This window comes from Rhinopithecus bieti, unplaced genomic scaffold, assembly GCF_001698545.2.
Source record: "Rhinopithecus bieti isolate Rb0 unplaced genomic scaffold, ASM169854v2 scaffold_79104, whole genome shotgun sequence".
NCBI lineage: Eukaryota > Metazoa > Chordata > Mammalia > Primates > Cercopithecidae > Rhinopithecus > Rhinopithecus bieti.
In genome coordinates, this window is record NW_016829090.1 from 1284 (window position 1) to 19551 (window position 18268).

The 18268-nt window shown below is 41.2% G+C and overlaps 1 protein-coding gene across 2 annotated transcripts in view; it reads left to right on the forward strand.

The window, feature by feature from the left end:
* The first annotated feature begins 1143 nt into the window (after positions 1–1143).
* The window catches only part of NT5C3A (5'-nucleotidase, cytosolic IIIA), a 52103-nt gene continuing 34978 nt past the window's right edge, over positions 1144–18268 (forward strand). Inside the window, exon 1 of one of the 2 annotated variants that reach the window (XM_017864657.1) lies at positions 1144–1734. In XM_017864657.1, the coding sequence (XP_017720146.1) occupies positions 1582–1734 (153 nt within the window). In that variant the 5' untranslated portion in view covers positions 1144–1581. The remainder of the gene's footprint in view (positions 1735–18268) is intronic. The other variant, XM_017864658.1, reaches the window with a different exon arrangement.

The following is an 18268-nucleotide window of genomic DNA, read 5'->3' on the forward strand; positions in this document are numbered from 1 at the left end:
TTACACTTACAAAAAACATATGGACCCCCTTTCCTCCTGGAAATTTACTACCAGGGTTTGTAGTCTAATAGACTTTACTCCTACAGCTTTAACATCTCATATATATGATAATCAGACCTATGATATAGTATAACTAGTTAAAATATAAATCATATTTCAGAGTACCCACATTCTTTCCATGTGCAGTTGATGGGCCATATTACAAAAACAAAATTTGGAACTCCATTTCTGTTTTAGATTGTACACAGCTTCAAGACGAATGTTATTGTCTACAAAATGTTTAAAATCCTGAAATTATAGAAACATGGCTTTAGTCTCTACCCATTCAAAATAATATGTAATATATGGAAAAAAAGATGTTTTTGTTGAGGAAGAAAGACAAATGAGGCTGTGACCATCTTAGGCCTCACAATCAGACAACATTTAAGTCATATTGCTATTTGGTGCAAAACTGGATTCATAAAAAATTACTCTGAAGACAAAATGACACAGTAATATAGATATTGATAATCAAATACTCCAGTGTTAAAACTCAGTCTTCCTCAGGTTATACTCCCAGCTAACTTACTTTGGGACACGTTCTCGGTCTATACTGAGTCTATGTTCCCAGGCTTAAGTCCTCAAACTTGGCCGATAATAAAAGTAACCATGATTTCTTTAAGTTTTACTGCCTGTTATTTCACCTGTCGGTCGACAAATCATTTTTCTCATGTTCCTCTGTCTTACAGCAATTTAATTTGTATACGAGCCAAATAATCTAAAAAGCTAGAAGGAAACAATTTTTCCTCCCCTACAACTATTTCCTCTCGTCCTGCGACTGAAAGTTGTTCCACGTCCCGGGCAGAGGGGGCCCCACCAGGCAGCACCACCAGCTCCACAGAGTTGGAGCGATTTCCCCAAGAAGCTCCCCTGCGCCCCTCGTCACCCCCAGAGACCAGCAGAGGAAATGGCATCTATCCCTTGGAAGACACTAGACAGGAGAGAAAAACTGCAAGCCCTTCTGCTCACACAGAGCAAGAAAGGATTTCGGAGGCGGCGAATGGGATGTAGCAGAAACCCGACCGCCGCGGCGGAAGGGACACCTCCCCTCCCCGGCCTAATTCTGAGCCATCTTCACCCGGTTGTCATAGCACTTACAACGGACGCCACTGCGCAGGTCACACCGTGCCGCACCGCCTTCTGAGGGCCGAAGTCCAGAAGGGCTGAGGCGCAAAGGCGGCGACCGACTTCTGAGCGGGCCGCGGTTGGAATTAGATTTCTATTGGGGCGGGGCTCGAGTGAACCACGGCCTAATCCTCATTCGCAGAGAAGGATAATTACTGCAATACTCTGCCCCGCCCTGGCAGCAGCTCCTGAGGCTGAGTCTGCGGAAGGCCCGCCTCCAGCCTGGGCTCCCGGCACAAGCCACGCCCCTCCCGCCGCGTCCCCGCCTCTCCCGTCGATGGCGTGTGCGTGGGGCTTCGTGGGGGCGGAGCTGCGCGGGGTGGGGTGTCTCGGGCTCGTCCCTGGTGCTCTGGGATCCCGCGCTTCCGAGACTCGCAGTCTCCGCGAGTTGCCTGTTTTTTTCGTGCCGGGACGCGCATGAGGGCCCCGTCCATGGACCGCGCGGCCGTGGCGCGGGTGGGCGCGGTAGCGAGCGCCAGCGTGTGCGCCCTGGTGGCGGGGGTGGTGCTGGCTCAGTACATATTCACCTTGAAGAGGAAGACGGGGCGGAAGACCAAGATCATCGAGATGGTGAGTGTGGAGGCTCGGCGCGCCCAGAGCACGCGAGGGACCGGCTGGGTCGTCAGCTGGCCTTGGCCGCTGCTCGGTCGCGACCGGGAGCTGCCGGCGTCGCCTGTCAGGCTGGGTTCTCGCTAGCTCAGGACGAGCAGCTTGGGGGACCCGGCTGCCCCGCGTGCGACCACTCCTCGGGCTTGGTGACCAGGGTTGCGGTTGCGGCCCTCGGCTGCCCGTGGTCTTTGTTAGGTTTCCATTTGAAGGAGCAAGGCAGAAAATAGATGAATTGGACACAGGCTACCTTGTGCTGCAAAACCCGTTTCTCTAGAGATAAGCTGCAGGTCCTGGGCAGGCCGCTCCCTCTCTCCCTGCCTTGCTACCGCCCTCCTCCCGGATCCGCGTCAAACCGTTGCCGCTCATCTAGTTGCAGTTCCCGCAGAGGACTAGTTGTTTTATGTTGGGACTGCCATGAGTTAGATTATGGAAATGTGCAATATCTAAAATTTTACAAGAATGACAATCCAGAAGAAATTCAGTATAGTTTATTTTGTGTTTGACTGTATTCCTTCTTGTCTCAAAACTCCCACGAAATATATTTTTGTTCATCTTAACTCCCAAAGCTCTTGTATAAATTTTCGAATTTAATTTTTTATCGAAGAGGGTGTGTCAGTAATTACATTTGAGATACATTATAAGTAATTCGTTTCAAAAATGAGGATATTTAGTTTCGTTTTGTATTTTAATTAGATCCCACTCAGGAAGACAATTCTTGCACAAACTTGGATTCTTATGTATTTTCTGAAATACATAATCCTGGGTATACGCCTGATCGTGTGCTATACATGTGAACATCTAGGGTCAGATGAACATCTAGGGTCAGATGATAGAGAAAAATTTTAAATCTACTACACTAAATAGTATCATTTTAGGTTGTAATACTTGGAATTTCTCAGGACCTGCAATATGTTCAAACTGATGAAAGATATGATTTGTCCTGTAGGTTGTATTGACCCCAGGTTGAATACAGCCAGATTTGCATAATTAAAAGTAGCCAGTGTCCCAGCTATTTGGGAGGCTGAAAAGAGGATCACTTGAGTCTGGGAGTTCAAGGTTATAATCACACCTGTGAATAGCTGCTGCACTCCAACCTGGGAAACATAGCAAGACCCTCTTTAAAAAAAAAAAAAGTTCCCACTTGTCTCATATTACAATAAATATTCCACAATTTTGAATTAATTTATTCTTAAAGGGTCTTAATCATTCTAAAGGCTTATGAAAATTCGTTTCTCCCACCTCTATAGGCCCTCTATAGACCGGGCGGCATAGGGAGACCCTTTCTCTACAAATAATAGATATTAGCCAGTGCAGTGGCACACACCTGTAATGTAGTCCCACATTACACAGCAGCAAATGGTTTTATCTCAGAAGTTTCATTTTGCTCTTGTTGCTTTCCTGCTTGGAAAACTTGGCTTGCTTTTGCCCACAACCCAAGGTTAATAATGCCTATGTAGGGGAAAAAACTGAGTTGCCATATCTCCCTGTCTGCTTAAACTGTAGGTTGGTCTGTTATACCGCTTCTCTAAGCCAAGTAAGGTTAAAAATCAATGTTTTCACAAAATCCTTCAATGATACTATCATAGGAACAGTTTGCTATCTTTGTGACAAATAATGAAGACCTATCAAGAATACCAACTTATTTGTACTAAAGAAATCAGTCAATATTTACATGTATGCGTAGTGTATCGATTCGGATTGTAATATACGTGTTGCCTACTAGTAGCTTTTCAATGGAAAAAGTGAAAAGAGCTTCATGTTAACTTTTTTAATTTTAATAGTTTGCTTCTTCAAGTGGAAGAAGTATTTGACTGGAGGTCAGAAGACCTGGGGTGGAATCCTAGTTCTATCTTTCTGTGATAATGTAGGTCTGCTCTGCCCATCCTCTCCCCTCCCCCTTCAGAAAAATCTCTGCAAACCCATGATGTCCAATAGACAGCTCATATTGGATACAGCTAGTAGAGTTAACTACCTAACCAAGTTGGGCCTATCTAACTGGCTAAGAAAACCAGTAACTTCTGGGACTTGGCTCAAAATGATGCATTGTCTTTCAGGAGTTTTTAATTGAGAGACATGAGGAAGTTGCTAGTGGGTTGTTTATGCTACAGCTGAAATATCCCATAGGGCAGCAAGATTAATGTACAGAAGAAGCCAGTCATGGCCAGGCATGGTGGCTTACACCTGTAATCCCAATACTTCGGGAGGGTGAGGTGGGAGCACCCTGTCTCAAAAAAAAAGAAAAGAAAGAAAGATAGGGAATGTGGATCAAGAAACCGAATTGTAAAGGAATTTTGTAAAGCCATTATAAAGAGTTTGCTGTTTATTTTGCAACAAAAGATCATCAAAGGTTTCCTTTGGCAGGGTAAGGTGGCTCTCGCCTGCAATCCTAGCACTTTCAGAGGCTGAGGCGGGAGGATCCCTTGAGCCCAGGAGTTTGAGACCGGGCGGCATAGGGAGACCCTTTCTCTACAAATAATAGATATTAGCCAGTGCAGTGGCACACACCTGTAATGTAGTCCCAGCTACTTATGGGCCAGAAGTGGAATCTCTTGAGTCAAGGTGGTTGAGGCTGCAGTGAGTCATCATCACACCACTGCTCTGGAACTTGGGTGACAGAGTCACCCAGAGTCTCTAAGAAACAAAAAACCCAACACTGTGTTTTATGAAGATGAGATAAGGTGGATTGGAAGGGAACATCCTGGAAAGAAAGAAATTTAGGAGGTTGGTAGTGTTTCTTGCAAAAGATGATTAGAGGCCTTAAATTATGCCACTAGCAACAGGTATGGAAATAAGGGATCAGGAAACAAACATTTCAGAGATAAAATCAACAGGACTTTGTGGCAGCACACACTGTAGAGTCATACAAACCTAGTTTTGAATCTAGTTTGTCTCATTTATCAAGCCATGTGACCTTGGGCAAATTACTTAACCTCTGTGAATCTCCCATTTTTCATATATTAATTGGAAGATAATGATAGTACCTACTTCATAGGTTGTGAGGATTAAATGAGATAACACAGGGCCTAGAACATAATTGCTTTCTTTCAGAGCTTATTATTGGTTATCATTAAATAAAGGGATTAATTATAAGAAGAAATAACGTTAAGGTTATCAGGTAACTGCTGATTCTGGATATATTATTAGCCAAGATGAAGAGGAGGAAAAAGGGGCAGCTTTGGAAAGTAGCCAGGAGGTAAGGGAAATGTGGAATAACAAGTTCACTTTAAGTCATATGAAATTTGAGATGATCAAGAAATGACCAAGCAGAAATGTTCATGAAATAGTAAACATATTTAAAGTGCTTAGAAAAGTGCCTGGCCCAAAGTAACCAACATATACGTTACTTATTGTTATTGTTAGCAACAGCAACTAAAAATGGAAGGCTGGTGCTGCTCTAAGGAGAAATTGGGGCTAGAAATAATATTTTCCCAAATGTCTAGCCTCTCAGTGGCAAGTGTGGAGATGGATATTATTTCTCATCCATAGTTTTACAGCAAGAAGAAAACAGAAAACTTGGCAATGCCTGACATTGAAGGAGTGTTCATTAAAGACGCTGAAAGCTGTCAGAGGTGGAATAACAGGAAATGTTTCCAAAAGAAGGGGCAGAATTAGCTGTGTCCGTCTTCTCTAAGGTCAGAAGTTGATGTGACAAGGGCAGAAGTTGGTCTGAAAGGCGATGGTAGCAGGGGGTTGAGCCACCATTGGTGAAACAATGATGTGAAGAAAACTAAAAATGACTATTGGGCAGAGGAAATAGTTGTGCTGAGGATGGGTATTTTGTTTTGTTTTTCAAACGGTTGGCACATCAGTATGTTGGTGGGCAGAGGAGTAGTGAAAAGCAAATGGTTACAGATAAGCGGAGGAGAAAGAATAATCAGTCTAGCAAAGTTCTAGGGGAGATGTGGACAGATGCCTTTTGAAGCGAATACGGAACATCTCTGTCTTTCTGAAGGAGATTACTCTGGGCCAGGCGCATTGGCTCACGCCTGTAATCCCAGCACTTTGGGAGGCCGAGGCGGGCGGATCACCTGAGATCAGGAGTTTGAGACCAGCCTGACCAACGTGGTGAAACCCCATCTCTAATAAAAATTTTTAAAAATTACGTGTGGTGGCGGGTGCCTGTAATCCCAGCTACTTGGGAGGCTGAGGCAGGAGAATCGCTTGAACCCAAGAGGCAGAGGTTGCAGTGAGTCGAGATCGCACCATTGCACGACAGAGCAGGATGTCATCTCAAAAAAAAAAAAAAAAAAAAAAACTACTCATATTGAGTTATAGTTACTTATTCTCCATATTCTTATTATATTACATCTTATTATTTGCAGCCTTAGATTAATTGCCTCCACCTACTTCATTCTTTACTTCTATCCAGTTAATCTGATTTTTTTCCTACTAAATGACACCTCTTTCAAATGTTACCTACCAACTTCTTTTCTGTCTTCTGCAGTACCAGAATGTATTCTATTTTTATCAGCAGATTCTCAGTTTTTCTTTAATAGAAAGCTACCAAAAGAGGATGAGACTAGAATTCAAAGGAAGAGCCAAAGAAAAAAAAAATGAAATTGCTTAATCTTCTTCAGTTATTCTAATATCCTTTATTAAATTCTGTTAGAGTATTTATCCAGTGAAGTAAAACGCAAATACAACACCAGAACGAATGTGTAGTCTTAAGCTTAGCCCCTAAAGAGCAACAAGGAAGGTAGGAAATTATTTAGACAGCAGGATAGGGGAGATGAAACTGTCACTAGAACTTTCACAATCAGTTAAAAATGGTCATTTCCAATTTAAACATGTCTCAACTATTTACTGCTTTGTTGTTAACGTCAACTGTTACTTCTTAAGTAGCTGATGTGGTTTTTTTTTTTTGAAACTTTAGTATACTGTGTTTCTTTCTAGGACATAAATTTATTTTCTTATTTTATTTTATTTTCGAGGCAGGGTCTCACTCTGTCACCCAGGCTGGAGTGCAGTGGTTGAAGCTCAGCTCACTGCAACCTCCACCTCCTGGGCTCGAGCCACCCTCCTACCTCGGCCTTCAGAGTAGCCAGGACTAAAGCATGCACCACCACACCCAACTAATTTTTGTATTTTTTGTAGAGATGGGGATTTTGCCACATTGCCCAGGCTGGTCTCAAATTCTTGGGCTCAAGAGATCCACCCATCTCGGCCTCCCAAAATGCTGGGATTATAGGTGTGTGCCAACTGTGTCTGGTCCTAGTAGATACACTGTTAAGAAAAACTTCTTCCACTTTAAGACAATATAGGCCAACTCTGGGGGTATTGCCTGAGTTAGCCCTGCTCCTCAAGAAGCAGTTAAAAAAAGAAAAAAGGGCCGGGAGCGGTGGCTCACACCTGTAATCCCAGCACTTTGGGAGGCCAAGGCGGGTGGATCACCCGCAGGCGGGTTGGGAGTTCGAGACCAGCCTGACCAACATGGAGAAAACCCGTCTCTACTACAAATACAAAAAATTAGCTGGGCGTGGTGGCACATGCCTGTAATCCCAGCTACTTGGGAGGCTGAGGCAGAAGAATCACTTGATCCCAGGAGGCAGAGGTTGCAGTGTGCCGAGATCACACCATTGCACTCCAGCCTGAGGAACAAGAGCGAAACTCCATCTCAAAAAAAAAAAAAGTCAGATGTTTTCTGGGTATTATACTGAGTTAATGGAAAGCCCACTATTGAGTGTCTATTTTAAAAAGGAAGGGAGAAGCAACCCAAGTTTTAAATAACTGCTTTAGTGAATCAAATAGACATTTTATTTTATTTATTTTATTGTATTTTATTGTATCTTATTGTATCTTATTGTATGTTATGTTATGTTATGTTATGTTATGTCATGTCATGTTATGTTATGTTATGTTATGTTATAGACTAGGTCTCACTCTGCTGCCAGGCTGGAGTGCAATTAAGCGATCATGGCTCACTGCAGCCTCAAACTCCTGGACTCAATCAGTCCTCCCACTTTAGCCTCCTGAGTAGCTGGGACTACAGGCATGTGCTGCCACACCTGGCTAAGCTGAATTTTTTTTTTTTTTTTTTTTTTTTTTAATTTTGGGGGAACGGGTCATCCTATTTGCCCAGGCTGGTCTTAAACTCCTGGGCTCAAGCAATCCTCCTGCCTTGGGTGCCCAAAGTGCTGGGATTACAGGTATGAACCACCATACCTGGACAGACTTTTAAAATATCTCCATATCTCAATTTTTATCTAATTTATATCAGTGCTTAGATTTATGACTTTTTAGGACCTGTTTTGAAATCTTGATTCGTTTTGTAAAACATTTTCTCTGAACTCCTTTGGCATTTCCTGATGATTTCTCATAATTTAGCAATTTATACAGTGTCTTGTCTTGTTTATTATTATTTATGTTCCTTGAGGGTCTGGATGGGTGCTTTTCTTTTGGTCTTATTTATTTTTGAGACAAGGTCTCATTCTGTTGCCTGGGCTGGAGTGCAATGGCATGATGATAGCTCACTGTAGCCTCAAACTCCTGAGCTCAAGTATTCCTCCTGCTTGAGCCTCCCAGTTAGCTGGGAATATAGGCATGAGCCATTATGCCTGGCTAATTTTTTATTTTCTGTAGAGACAAGACTTTGCTGTGTTGCCCAGGCTGGTGTCAAAATCCTGGGCTCAAGCAATCTTCCCAACTCAGCCTTCCAAAGCGCTGGGATTGCAGGCATGAGCCACAATCTAGCTGACTAGCTGGTCTCTTTTAAAATTAGTTGCACTTGACTAAGAAAAAGAGAGACCCCAAAACAGTGGCTTCAATAAACAGTAAATTTTATTTTTCTAATGGAATGAGAATTCCAAAAAACAGGCAGTTGCTTGTGTTAATTAGGGCCATACGGATATCAAGGCATAGGTCTTTGACATTTCCCTTGTCTTTTCTTCATGGTCATAAGATGGTTGTTGCAGTCATGGCCAATGCGTCCATGTTTCAGGCAGCAGAAAGGCAGAATCAGGGAAGAAAATACCTATTTCAGTCAAGCTGAATTTTCTGCTTACAGATAATTGGAGAGAACAAGGTTATATGGCCACCCTTATGTAAGTGAAGTTGAAGAATTGTTTTCTGATTGACCACATTGCCACATTCCAACAAAAATGAGATGTTATTAGTAAGAAGAAAAGGGAGAGAGTCTATTAAATGGGTACTCATAATACAGCAGTAGAGAACAGAAACTCAGAATAGCTTCTATCTTCTTTTTTTTTTTTCTTTTCGACACCAAGTCTCACTCTGTGCTAGAGTGCAGTAGTATGATCTCAGCTCACTGCAACCTCCACCTCCCAGGTTCAAGCAGTTCACATGCCTTAGTCTCCTGATTAGCTGGGACTATAGACATGCACCACCATGCCCAGCTAATTTTTGTATTTTTAGGAGAGACGGAGTTTTGCCATGTTTGCCAGGCTGGTCTTGAACTCCTGACCTCAGGTGATCTGCCTGCCTCAGCCTCCCAAAGTGCTGGGATTGCAGTTGTGGGCCACCATGCCCGACAGCTTGTATATTTTGTTTACCCCGAGTAAAGATATATTCATTCACACTTGAAATATCTAGATTTTAAGTAGCCCTCAACACATAGCCACCTCCTTCATATGTCCTAGTGAGATATGGAAGCTAATTTCCCAATTATGTGTCACAACTAGCTTCAAAACTATAGACCTAACAGTACTCCAAAAATGAATGCAGATTGAGCATTCCTAATCTGAAAATCTGAAATCCAAAACGCTTCAAAATCTGAAACTTTTTGAGCACTGACATGATGCCACACAAGTGGCTGAGATATTGACACCTTTGCTTTCTGATGGTTCAGAGTACACAAACTTTGTTTTAGTCACAAAATTGTGTAAAATATTTTATAAAATTACTTTTGGGCCTTGTATATAAGGTGGATGTGAAACATAAATGAATTTCATATTTAGACTTGGGCACCATCCCCACGATATAATGTGTGTACAAATATTCCAGAATCCCAAAATACCCGAAATCAGAAACACTTCTGGTCCCAAGCAGTTTGAGTAAAGGATATTCAACCTGTGTAAGGTTGTGAGACATAGCAACAAAAGGCTATGTGATAAAGAAACAGGAGATGACATTGGGTAATGATTCATGGCTGAGGTGATGTTTGAAGGATAAAAATCATGATTGCTCCAGTTTGAAAAACAGGGAAATATCATTAAATTCTTTTTTTTTTTTTTTTTTGAGACAGAGTCTCACTCTGTCACCCAGGCTGGAATGCAGGGGCACCATATGGCTCACTGCAGCCTTGACCTGCTTGGCTCAAATGGTCTTCCTACTTCACCCTCCCTGGTAGCGGGGACTACAGGCGCATGCCACCATGCCTGTCTTATTTTTGTTATTTTTTTGTAGAGATGGTTTGGCATGTTGCCCAGGCTGGTCTCAAACTCCTGGTCTTTAAGCCATCCCATCTCTACCTCCCAAAGTGCTGGGATTATAGGTATGAGCCACCATGCCCAGCCCATTAAACTCTTAACATTATCAAAGGCTATACTCAAGATGATCTTGAATTCCCAAATTTGCAAACATGGAAATGTTTGTGCCAGGCATATATGACTTTGTCCTTTCAAATCGTGTTTGTCACGTTTCCTGTAGATTATCTGCATGCCACAAGTTAACCACATTTTCAACTTTAATGAAAAGTTGTTCTCTTATCTAGTGAGCTACTTTTATGTTAGCTAGAAACAGCTCCTTCCTGAAACAGTTTTAGCTTTACAATTTTTTTTCTCTTTCCTTTTGTTGTTAATTCATTTACCTAACAGATGGAGTCCCCTTTGAACTGGATACTTACATTTTAAATTTATTCACAAATTTTTTTCTGACTAAAAGCTATTAGTTCTTTTTTCTTTCATTCATTTATTTATCTTAAGAAATGGGATCACGCTCTGTGAGCCAGGCTGGAGTGGAGTGGTGCAGTCATAGCTCACTGCAAGCTCAACCTCCTGGGCTCAAACCATCTTCCCACCTCAGCCTCCCGAGTAGCTGGGAGTACAGACATGTACCACCATGCCTGGCTAATTTTACTTTTAGAGACAGAGTCTTATGACTGGGCACGGTGGCTCACACTTGTAATCCCAGCACTTTGGGAGGCCAAGGTGGGCGGATCTCGAGGTCAGGAGTTCGAGAGCAGCCTGGCCAACATGGTGAAACCCTGTCTCTACTAAAAATACAAAAATTAGCCAGGCATGGTGGTACATGCCTGTAATCCCAGCTACTCAGGAAGCTGAGGCAGTAGAATGACTTACACCCAGGAGGCAGAGGTTACAGTGAGCCAAGATCATGCCATTGCACTCCAGCTCTGGGCAACAGAGCAAGACTCCATCTCGAAAAAAAACCAAAACAGAAAGTGTCTTGTTATGTTGCCCAGGCTCATTACATCTTTAGATACTTTTACTTTCTTCAACTCGGTTACCCGTACTAGCCATTGATTGGGGGGCAAGAGGTGGGCATTTTTTCCTACAATATAGCAATTTTTTACAACCTGGCTAAGGTTCATAAGAGCTGGTTATATAAACCATGACAACTAGAGAAGGATGAAACCTTATTTTGAAATACAGGATCCCATATACTAGTGTTTTACACCAGTGGTTCTCAAAGAGTGATCCCAGACCATGGCATCAGCATTGAGCAGGAACTTGTTATATATGCAAGTTGTCTAGCCCTACCCCAGACAAACTATCAGAAACTTTGAGGTTGAGCCCAGCAGTCTGTTTTAACAAGCCCTCCAGGTGATTGTGATATGTGCTAAAGCTTGAGAATCATTTAAGTAAATAATTCAAATTGTTGATCAAATTGTGGTCTTAAGACCACAGCAAACTGCAAATTTTATGTGTAACAAAACTTCCTGGTTACTTGCTCACAAATAATAGTGAGAATTGGGGCTGCCAGACAATTACTGTATAAAGAGAGTGATGAGAATGTAGAAAAATAGGTACTTTACTTTATTAAAGGCAGTATACCATTGGTTAAATGAATAATGTTGCATTTGTATAATAAAATATTGGGCAGCTGTGAAAAAGAAATCTGTATGAGTTAACTTTTTTTTTTGTTTTTTTTGAGACGGAGTCTCTCTGTCACCCAGGCTGGAGTACAGTGATACGATCTCAGCTCACTGCAACCTGTGTCTCCCAGCTTCAAGTGATATTCGTGCCTCAGCCACCCAACTAGTTGGGATTACAGGCACCTGCTACCACTCCCAGCTAATTTTGTATTTTTAGTAGAGACAAGGTTTCACCATGTTGGCCAAGCTGGTCTCAAACTCCTGACCTCAGGTGATCCACCTGCCTCAGCCTCCCAAAGTGCTTGGATTACAGGTGTGAGCCACTGTGCCAGGCTATGTTAACATTTTAAAAAGCTCAAGAAATGGTGACAAGGGGAAAGGCAAGTTGCAGAACAGTTGTGCTCCCAAAAGAAATACACACGTATATCCTTATGTCATTGGAAATTTAAAAAAAAGAAAATTTTAGAAGTTGTTTCTAGTTTTACTAATGACTGGACTTGGGAGGATGAGACTGGGAAGGGAGACTTCAACTTTTCATCCTTTAACTTTTATATTGTTTGACATATAAGCATGTATTGCTTTTATATATTTTTAAAATTGTTTTTTTAAAAGCAACAAGAGTTTTTAAAGTGTGTTGGGACCACATTGTAGAAACTCTCTATTAGTGTAAGATATTTGCAGTTTATTTGCTAGAGAGTCTTTGGGTATGGTTTTTAAAATAAGTGATACCATCTGGAATGCGTTTTGATACAATTAAACTGATAACTGAGCACACACTAAATTAATATTATTAGAATCTGGAGGTGGGGAGCAGGACTTAAAATAAGCCTGTATTAAAGATAATGAAGTATTAAACTGTTATAGGAGCCGTAAAAAGAGGAAGACAGAAAAGAGATGGATTGCAGAGGTGAAATCTATAGGACTTTATATTTTTTGCACAGTGTTTTGGATTATCCTTAATTTTCATAGTACTTTGAATGCTCCCTGTGTATTTTATGTTAAATAGTTTCCATATTTGCCTCTTTTGTTTGCTTTAAAGATAGTTCAGTTGACCTGGCGTGGTGACTTTATAATCCCAGCACTTTGGGAGGCCGAGGCGGGCGAATCACGAGGTCAGGAGTTCGAGACCACCCTGACTAACATGTCGAAACCCCATCTCTACTAAAAATATAAAAATTAGCTGGGCGTGGTGCAGGATGCCTGTAATCCCAGCTACTCAGGAGGCTGAGGCAGGAGAATCACTTGAACCTGGGAAGCAGAGGTTGCAGTGAGCCAAGATTGCGCCATTGCACTCTAGCCTGCGCGACAGAGCGAGACTCCGTCTCAAAAAAATAAATAAATGAAAATAAAATAATAAAATAAAATAGTTCAGGCATCACATATTTAGAGTTATTAAAGTAGAGAGAGAGACATAAAGAATCTTGGCCGGGTGCGGTGGCTCAAGCCTGTAATCCCAGCACTTTGGGAGGCCAAGACGGGCGGATCACAAGGTCAGGAGATCGAGACCATCCTGGCTAACCTGGTGAAACCCCATCTCTACTAAAAAATACAAAAAACTAGCCGGGCGAGGTGGCGGGCGCCTATAGGCCCAGCTACTCGGGAGGCTGAGGCAGGAGAATGGCGTGAACCCGAAAGGCGGAGCTTGCAGTGAGCTGAGATCCAGCCACTGCACTCCAGTTTGGGCGACAGAGCGAGACTCCATCTCAAAAAAAAAAAAAGAATCTTGAAGTCCTATTTTAGCCTTTATTCTCTTTTAAATTAGAGGTTGCAGTTTATATCTTCAGCCTAACAACTTATTTAACATGTAATGTCATTAAACCATACCTGATAGGTTTTTTTCTCTCCTTAAAAACAGCAGTAGGGAAATCTATACAATTCCGTTTTTCCATCAGCAGGTGGCAGACTTCTCTGGCCATTGTGACACACTGCTATTGTATATCAAATTTATCTTTCTTGTGTTACATACTTTTATGTTAACTCTCAGAGTTGCTTAAACCATTAATCTATACAATTTAAACCAAGTATGACAACCTTCTGCCATTATAGACTTAAATGCCATTCTGTCATTTTTTTCATATGTGTTGTTTATCTTCCTCATTTTCAAGGTGCTATTTTTACAAAGTAGTTTAGCAGTTCATTAAAGAGTTGCTTCATTTGTTTGCCAAGTTCCTTCTTGTAATTAGGTGGAAGTAGATAGCCAGTGCCTGCAAGATCCTTCCTGTCCCCATTCTGTCTTCTTTACTGCCTTGTCAGAAGGCATAGCCTTCTCCTTTACCTCATCTCCGATATCGTTAGTTACGCAGTCTCCCCAGTGAAAAAGATCAGTTTTTCAGTCCATCTGGATTTCTCTGTCAAATGGTTAGGGTTCTAAGGGAGCAAGTTACTAGATAAAATTTGATGAGACAGGAAAAAGTTGAGAACCCGAGCATTATATACAGCATAGCAAAATGTTGCAAAGTAGAAACTCACTGTAGTTGGCTTAAGAAAAAAAGGAGGCTTCGCTGGGACTAGAACTAGAAAGCAGTTAGAAACTGACTCCCATTTGGATTAATTTGGCACCGTGCTATCATTCCGTAACTAGGGAAAAACTAAAATTTAGAGGTGTCTACTATGATCAAGTATACTCTACGCGTTTATTTAATCCTTAAAACAGTCTAGCTGTAGTTACTTTTCTAATTTTCTGTTAACACACTTAGGAACTAGCTAGTTAAGTAGCACAGTCAGCATTCAGTCTGATTTTTGTACTCTGAAGCTTTTGGATAGTTTCCCTGCTTGGGTAATTTAAGCAGGTGTACATTTGTTGCCAATTTTTATTTATTTATTTATTTATTTATTTTCTTGAGACTGAGTCTCTCTCTCTTGCCCAGGCTAGAGTGCAGTGGCGCAATCTCGGCTCACTGCAAGCTCCGTCTCCCGGGTTCACGCCATTCTCCTGCCTCAGCCTCCCGAATAGCTGGGACTACAGGTGCCCGCCACCAGGCCTGGCTAATTTTTTTGTATTTTTAGTAGAGACGGGGTTTCACCATGTTAGCCAGGATGGTCTCGATCTCCTGACCTTGTGATCCACCCACCTTGGCCTCCCAAAGTGCTGGGATTACAGGCGTGAGCCACTGTGCCCAGCCTGTTGCCAATTTTTAAAATTTTAATGTCTTTCCAAGCTAGATAAATAGAATAAAAATTTTATTTTGTGTACAATATATACATAAAAGAGATTTTGTCACATGTTCCTAATTTTGGTAAGATAGGGAACTGTAGTGTTCCATAATTTTTGTTCTGTAATTCTTTGTGTGTGGCTTATTTAGTAATGATATACAGTATCTTTTTCCTTTAACAAGTTATAGAATCTATGGCTTGAACAGAAGACAATCTTGTAAGGGAATGGGGTGGTCTTTGAAAGTTTAATAGTTGGTAAATCCTTGGTTCAAATCTCAGCTCTGCCACATTTTAATGGTTTATCCTTGGAAAAGATACTAAACTTTTCTAAGCTTCAATTGTCAGTTATCTAGAATGGGGATGATTCACCTAAATACTCTTATGCCTTGTTTACTTCAGGGTATTATATTAAGAATGTATTTTGTCTTTGTCAGGCAATGTTGCTGTAAGACCTAATGATAATAATTAATAAAGAATATGTTCTTAGTGTTTGTATTTTATTTCACTTGATGTTTTAAAATAATTATATTTTGAAGAATTCTAACAGTATACTATTCTGAGTGCCTTCCTGGGTTAAGATTGAAAAAGAGATGATATACATAAAGTTGTAAATAGTGCTTACCACATAGTAGTTATTCAATAAATATTGTCCTATCTTCTCCCTTCTGTTAATAAAGCTAATTTTGTCCAACTTACTTTTAGATACAATACTCTCTTAAAGTAGGTTTAATTATATAATGCATTAAACATTATCTCTAAATAACATTCCATTTGAGCCCTCAGATTTGGAGATAGTAGAATGTTTAGTTATGTCATACGTCTTTCTTAAAGTTTAAAAAGATGGAGGCCGGGCTCGGTGGCTCAAACCTGTAATCCCAGCACTTTGGGAGGCCGAGACGGGTGGATCGCTTGAGCTCAGGAGTTCGAGACCGGCCTGAGCAATATGGCAAAACCCCTTCTATACAAAAAATACAAAAATTGGGGCCAGACACGATGCCTCACACCTGTAATCCCAGCACTTTGGGAGGCAAGTGGATCACGAGGTCAGGAGATTGAGACCATCCTAACACGGTGAAACTCCATCTCTACTAAAAATACAAAAAAATGAACTGGGTGGGCATGGTGGTGGAGGCCTGTAGTCCAGCTCCTCAGGAGACTGAGGCAGGAGAATGGCATGAACCTGGGAGGTGAAGCTTGCAGTGAGCTGAGATGGCACCACTGCTCTCCACCCTGGGTGACAGAGCAAGACTCTGTCTCAAAAAAAAAAAAAAAAAAAAAAAAAAAAAAAAAGAAATATTTTTTTTTGGCGTGGTGGCGGGCGCCTGTAGTCCCAGCTACTCGGGAGGCTAAGGCAGGAGAATGGTGTAAACCTGGGAGGTGGAGCTTGCAGTGAGCTGAGATCTGGCCACCGCATTCCAGCCTAGGCGACAGAATGAGACTCCACCTCAAAAAAAAAAAAAAAAAAAGATGGAATATGGGGAGATATCCAGCATTATGTCAAATTTTGAGCAACAATTTGTAACCTGAGCACTTAGCACTGTAGAAAACAGGGCCTGATCCGTGAATGCCTGCCATAATTGTTGGAGATGATTTAAGTGACCCGGGGGTCTTGGAAGCATTGCATATATAATTATTTAATTTTGAGCTACTGAGATTTAATTTGGCTAAAACTATACAAGAAACATAAGTTATTACAGATAATAAAGCTTTTTTTTTAAAGATAATAATGTTTTACTCACTTTTGAATCCCCTCTAGTACACTTGTAGCAAGCATAGATCATGTGATTCACTATAGATTTTATAAAACTAACTTATGAGGTCCACATTCATGGGTTTCTAATCATGTGACCTAACTTTAAATTAATAATTGGACTCATGAGTACCTGAATTATGATCCAGATTTAAACTATTTGCCAGGCCGGGCAAGGTGGCTCATACTTGTAATCCCAGCACTTTGGGAGGTAGAGGCAGGAGGATCACTTGAGCCTAAGAGTTAGAGACCAGTCTGGGCAAAATAAGGGGACCTCATCTCTACTAAAAATCAAATATATCCAAAAAAAAAGAAAGAAAACACACACACGAAAAAATCAAGTATATCAATACCATAAATGAAGACTCCATTTATGGTATTGTCTTATATCCTATTTTCTTGAACCTGACCTACCTATTGCAACATAAATGTCTTTTCCTCTAAAAGTTTATTTAAATACAGAATTGAATCCTATTTAAGAAAGTAAAAGACACACACACACACACACACACACACACACACACACATCAAAGCCAGGTGTGGTGGCACATGCCTGTAGTTCCAGCTACTCGAGAGGCTGAGGCAGGAGGATCACTTGACCCCAGAAGGTTGAGGCTGGTAAGCTAAGATCATGCCACTGCACTCCAGTCCGGGTGATAGAGTGAGACCCTGTCTCAAATAAATAAATAATCTATCTATTTTATTTTGTATTGATTCTCTTTTTATATCATATACACGTTGATATAAAAGTGAATCTAGATGAGCAAAAGAAATCTATAATTTTCACCACCTTAAAAGACCCCTATTTTAGTAAATGTACTTCCTTTATTTTTCTATGTGTAATTATTAAGTATCATTTTTTTACCCAAATGAAGTCATTCTGTAATGTTTTAAACCAAGATGATTTACTTAATTTGTTTGTAATTTTTTTTCTTTTTTTTGAAGACGACGTGTCTTGCTCTGTGCCGGGCTGGAGTGCAGTGGCTGGATTCTCAGGCTCATGCAGCTCGCCTCCCGGTTCCGCCATTCTCCTGCCTCAGCCTCCTGAGTAGCTGGGACTACAGGCTGCCCGCCACCCTCGCCGGCATAATTTTTTTTGTATTTTTTAGTAGAGACAGGGTTTCACCGGGTTGCCAGGATGGTCTCCATTCCGTGACCTCGTGATCCGCCCGTCTCGACCTCCCAAAGTGCCAGGGATACAGGCTTGAGCCACCCGCGCCCGGCTCTTGGTATAAATTTATACTTTATTTTCACTTATGTATTTATGCTTTATATTCGCCCTGGGTATCATAACTATTTACAATTTCTTTAATTGATGCATTAGATCAACTCAAGTTATCACCTTGCCGTCTTTATATGATTTTCAGATATTTGCTACTAGTTACTATTTAATTCATGAATTTAAATCTCAAAATAGTTTTTGTTTTTGTCTTCCTGCCTATTTATTTAATGTGTTTATGTGGCACAGTTAAGAAGGGAGGGTAGTAAAGTTAAATCTTACTTTTACTCCTCATTTGAGTATCAATTATAGTGCCGTAATAAAAGCTTACAATTGCATTACCTTTTGCCATTTTTCTTTTATT